This window comes from Acanthisitta chloris, unplaced genomic scaffold (assembly GCF_000695815.1).
Source record: "Acanthisitta chloris isolate BGI_N310 unplaced genomic scaffold, ASM69581v1 scaffold42356, whole genome shotgun sequence".
Taxonomy (NCBI): Eukaryota; Metazoa; Chordata; class Aves; order Passeriformes; family Acanthisittidae; genus Acanthisitta; species Acanthisitta chloris.
Genome location: NW_008679457.1, coordinates 7300 through 11752, shown reverse-complemented (window position 1 = coordinate 11752; position 4453 = coordinate 7300). Strand labels below are relative to the sequence as shown.

General features: G+C 47.5%; 1 protein-coding gene across 1 annotated transcript in view; it reads left to right on the top strand.

Annotated features, from left to right (window-relative positions):
- Nucleotides 1-1294: 1294 nt before the first annotated feature.
- The window catches only part of TNFAIP6 (tumor necrosis factor, alpha-induced protein 6), a gene marked incomplete at its 3' end in the record, with an annotated part of 10346 nt that continues 7187 nt past the window's right edge, over nt 1295-4453 (top strand). Inside the window, exon 1 of the mRNA XM_009077282.1 lies at nt 1295-1388. Within this exon, the coding sequence (XP_009075530.1) occupies nt 1295-1388 (94 nt within the window). The remainder of the gene's footprint in view (nt 1389-4453) is intronic.

Genomic DNA, 4453 nt, shown 5'->3' with positions numbered 1-4453 from the left:
TGCACACCAGGAATGGACACACAGGTGAACTATATTGGAAGAGCAGGTTTGTTCCCACCAGTGGGTGCTGGGGAGGGACAGGCTGATGGAACTGCCTTGCTACTGTGATACAAGGAAGAGGCTCACCCTCAGCTCCATTTCCAGACAGCCTTTCCCTTCAGCATCTGCCCAAGTTAGAATCAGAATCATCAGAGCTGGAGGAGACCTCTCATATCATCCAGTCCAACCACCAGGTGGGAGGAACACGTGTGTATCTGTGTACAGGGTAGCTAGGCACTCATCACACTGAGACTGGAGTGATGAGGAATATCTTCCTCACTGCTACAACACTCCTCTGTTCAGATTTTTGTGTGTAGGCACAGAGTCCTCCACCCTTTCCTTTGGCTTATTTCAGTTTGATTGTGCTCATGGTCATGAGCACATCTTGGTCTCTAGCTCCTGACTCAGAAGCTACCACTGCTATCAGCACTGGAGAGCAGTTTTTCCAAGGGCTGCTCAGGAGTGTGAAGCACCAAACCACTTCCCATCCTCTCATCTTTCCCACTTTATTCTCCCCCACTCATCCAGGAGGAGCAGCTGCAGGATCCACTTGCAGCCAGAAGGGAAGGCAAGCAGACAGCTGCCACGCTGTGATTCAGTTTCAAACTGTGGTTTGGAGGGGAAGCTTTCAGCTTCAGTTCCCACTTGCAGAACAAAGAGCATCTGGTTTTTTGACACTTGCAGTTTTGTGCTGGGGAGTTTGATTTGCAATTCGGGATTCCATGGAGAGAAACTGAATTCAAGTAGTGTAAAATATTCTCCTTACATTTTAGGTCGCTGTGAAAATAAATCCAAGTTGTATATGTGAAAGGGCAGAATGTTTAAATGAGGGTGAGAGGGAGTGTGGGTGAGCTCTTAGGCCCTGTGAGTGGTGTGACTAGAAACAGGAGATAGCTTGGATTGCAGCTTTGTTTTATGGAATTTGAAGACAGTGAGTGCTGAAGAAAGAGGAGACTTTGGCTCGAGACGTGTCCGTGTGTGCTGCAGTTGCAGTGGTGAGGGGTAGAATAGCTTCTTGGCCAGGCTGGGGATGAGGAGAGCCAAAAGTGAGTCACATGGGCGACTGCAGACACCACATTTACTTGTGTAAGGAGCCTGCAGGCAGCACAATTGGAGCAGGCTCGCTGACCTCACAGCTCAACGTGCTATTTAAGGTCTGCCTACCAGATGTTCCAGTAGGATCCAGCCAGCTGCTCGCAGAGCCGACCCCGAGTGTTTGAACGGGGAGGATTCCCAGCCTGAGAGCCCAGGAGGGATGATTGCACTCCTTTTCTTTGCTGCCCTGCTGTGGGATGAGGCTGGAGCGTGGGGATTCAAGGATGGAGTGCTGCACAACTCGATTTGGTTAGGTAAGAGAGGATTTACTCCTCAGCAATGGTTGGCTGCAGAGTCACTGTGGGTTTAGCTAACAGTGTGAGGATGAGCACTGCAAAACAAGATCAGTGCTGAAATTCCCTGAGATCATTTTATCTGAGTGGTGACTAAGTTTTTCTGAGCTTCCTACTTTTCCCCTTTCTCTGAAATGCAGGAAAAGGTAGTGATGGATAGTTCATCTGAGTCTGTTTTCCTGCAGCACGAGGGAAAGTGAAGCCAGCACTAAACTACAGTTGCATCTAATGAAGGAAAACAGGCATGGAAAGAAACATTTGCCAAAGGAATGAATGACTTTGTGCATGAACATGCCTCACATGCCTGGGGTCCTGCATAGGAAGCTAAATGATGTGGAAATAACTGTGATAATCTGTCCTAGGTTTCTAGAAAAGGGCAGAACTGTGTCTGGTTTGGCTGTTGGGTTGTTCACATCACATAACAGCAGAGAGAAGATTTCAAAAGGGGGAGAGAAAATGCTGTGAGAATGGATTTTTGTACCTCAAATGGGTTTAAATAGCTCTGAGACTAATTTTCTTGACCTTTATAATTACCCAGTACAGTGAGAATAGATTCACACAAATGATGCCAAAACAAGGTGTGCACTGAGTGCTCTGTGTTACACACAAATGCTTACAAATCCATTATCCTCCACAGAATATTCTGTATTTCTGTAAGGGTTTCAAGCAATTCCTGTAGCTGGTAGAGGTTTCTGTCATGCCCAGGTGTCTCCTGAGGGGTGAGGCCACACTCTGTCAGCAGCCACATGTCTCCAGGGCCCTCTCAGAGGACCATGTAAACCAAGAGGAACATAGACAGAAGTGATCTATATTGTTTTCCATTTCACTGCACATTTTTGATGACTTCTTTCTCCTCCTGAGCTCAGAGCTTGCTGCTGTGTCCTATAGCTGCTGAGGATGCTCAGTGGGGCAGAGCTCCAAGGCAGGACAGCTTGGCAGTGTCAGGCTCCACCTCCAGTGGCTCCTGCTCAGAAATAGGATGGCAAGAAGAGGTTTGTGTGAGAAACAAGCTTGTATTCCTGGCTGGAATAACTGGGGAGATAAGTAGGGATGGGGCTGTGTTAAGCTTTGCTGGCAGGGGCAGAGAGGTTGAGTGCCAGGGACTGTCCCTGGGTGAGAACACCCTGATGATGGGGAGGAGGTGTTGGGCACACACATCCCACGAGAACTCGTGGACAGAGAATGGGTCCAGGGAGCTTCATTTGCAGAGGTTGGTCCTGCAGCAAGGCACAGGATCACAGAACCATTAAGGCTGGAAAACAGATCATCCAGTCTTTAGGGCCTTGCACAGCATAAATGTGAGTTTGGGGTAACAGTGATCACTGAAGCAGTTTTAGGATTTGAAGGAGATTTGAGGCAAAAGGTTTCTAGTTCTTTAAAATGAAAAAATAGTGTTAATTGGAATGCACAATAACTTTCTGGTTTGCTACACCATTTGCCATGAGAGAGCAAATAAAAACAACCCAAGGAGTAAAAACTCATGACTTGCTCTAAACAAACCAAACCAGAAATACACCATCGAGTGTGACTACAGCAGTGACACTACTGAAATGAAGCTCAAAGTGCAGTTAATTGAGTTACCAGTGGAAATCAGTGACTATATATAAGTGAATAAAAAATTGGCTTCTTTGTATTTCATAAAAGAGAACAGTAACACAAGTCACCCCAACCTCACCCTCACTGTGCACAGCATTAGAGCACAACCCCTGCCTTGGATGAAACCTGGGGGTGCTCAGAGACATCTGAGATTTGCTTATCTCCTCCTGACAAAGCACCAAACTGATGTGGAGTGTTCCACTTAATCTTTTTCCTTCAGCAGCAGCAGAAATATAAACCTTGAATTGCTGTCAGCCTGGGGATGCTTGTGTCTTTTACCTTTCTTCTTGTTAGAAACATGTTTCTCAGTGAGTTTGCATCTACTACCTCCCTGGGCAACCTGTGCCAGTGTCTCACCACCCTTACAGGGAAAAACTTCTGCCTAATATCTAACTTAAATTTCCCTCTTTCAATTTGCCCCCATTGCCCCTTGTCCTGTCCCTGCAGCTCCTAACACAGATCCCTCTGCAGCTTCCCTGTTGCCCCTTCACCTCCTGAAGGTGCTCTGAGGTCTCCACACAACCTTCTCTTCTCCAGGCTCAACAGCCCCAACTCTCTCTCTCTGTCCTCGTGGGGAAGGTACTTCAGTCCTCTGATCAGCTTCGTGGCCTCCCGTGGACTTGCTCCAACAGTTCCATGCCCTTCTCACACTAAGGGCACATGGAATGTCATGGCTGCTCATTTTTCACACAACCACATTATGACCAAAGGTTTCTCACCAGCTGATGAGAAGATTGGAAGAGCCTTGCCCCAACTTGCTCACACTTAGTGCCAGTTGTTGGTGCCCCAGGGTAGGATTCCCAGCACAGCTGCTGCTCTCTGTGTTCAGAATTCCATCCCATTCCCACTCCATGTGTCAGGGTGGTTTAGGGGCTGTGTCCATGCCTTTGGTGGAGCACTCTGAGTATGCCCTTGTGCCTTAGCAGAGGTCCATGCCAGGAGCTCCACATGGTCACCCTCTGCTTAAAAGCTAAATATCCCTTTTTATTTAACATTTAGTCTTGGTGTGATTCATTTTGTTGGTACTTTATTAGGCCAAATTTCATGCTTGTTGTATTTATGCAGGAGTTGTTGGCTACGTTTCACCATCTCCTGCTGCTGTGGGTGAGTAGAAGGTCAGTGTCCGAGGTCCATGCCAGGAGCTCCACATGGTCACCCTCTGCTTAAAAGCTAAATATCCCTTTTTATTTAACATTTAGTCTTGGTGTGATTCATTTTGTTGGTACTTTATTAGGCCAAATTTCATGCTTGTTGTATTTATGCAGGAGTTGTTGGCTACGTTTCACCATCTCCTGCTGCTGTGGGTGAGTAGAAGGTCAGTGTCCTTGCAGTCAAGGCTCAGCTCATCCAACCTGGTTGTGAACACTGCCAGGGTTGGGGCAGCCACAGCCTCCCTGGGCACCCTGGGACAGGGTCTCACCACCCTTACA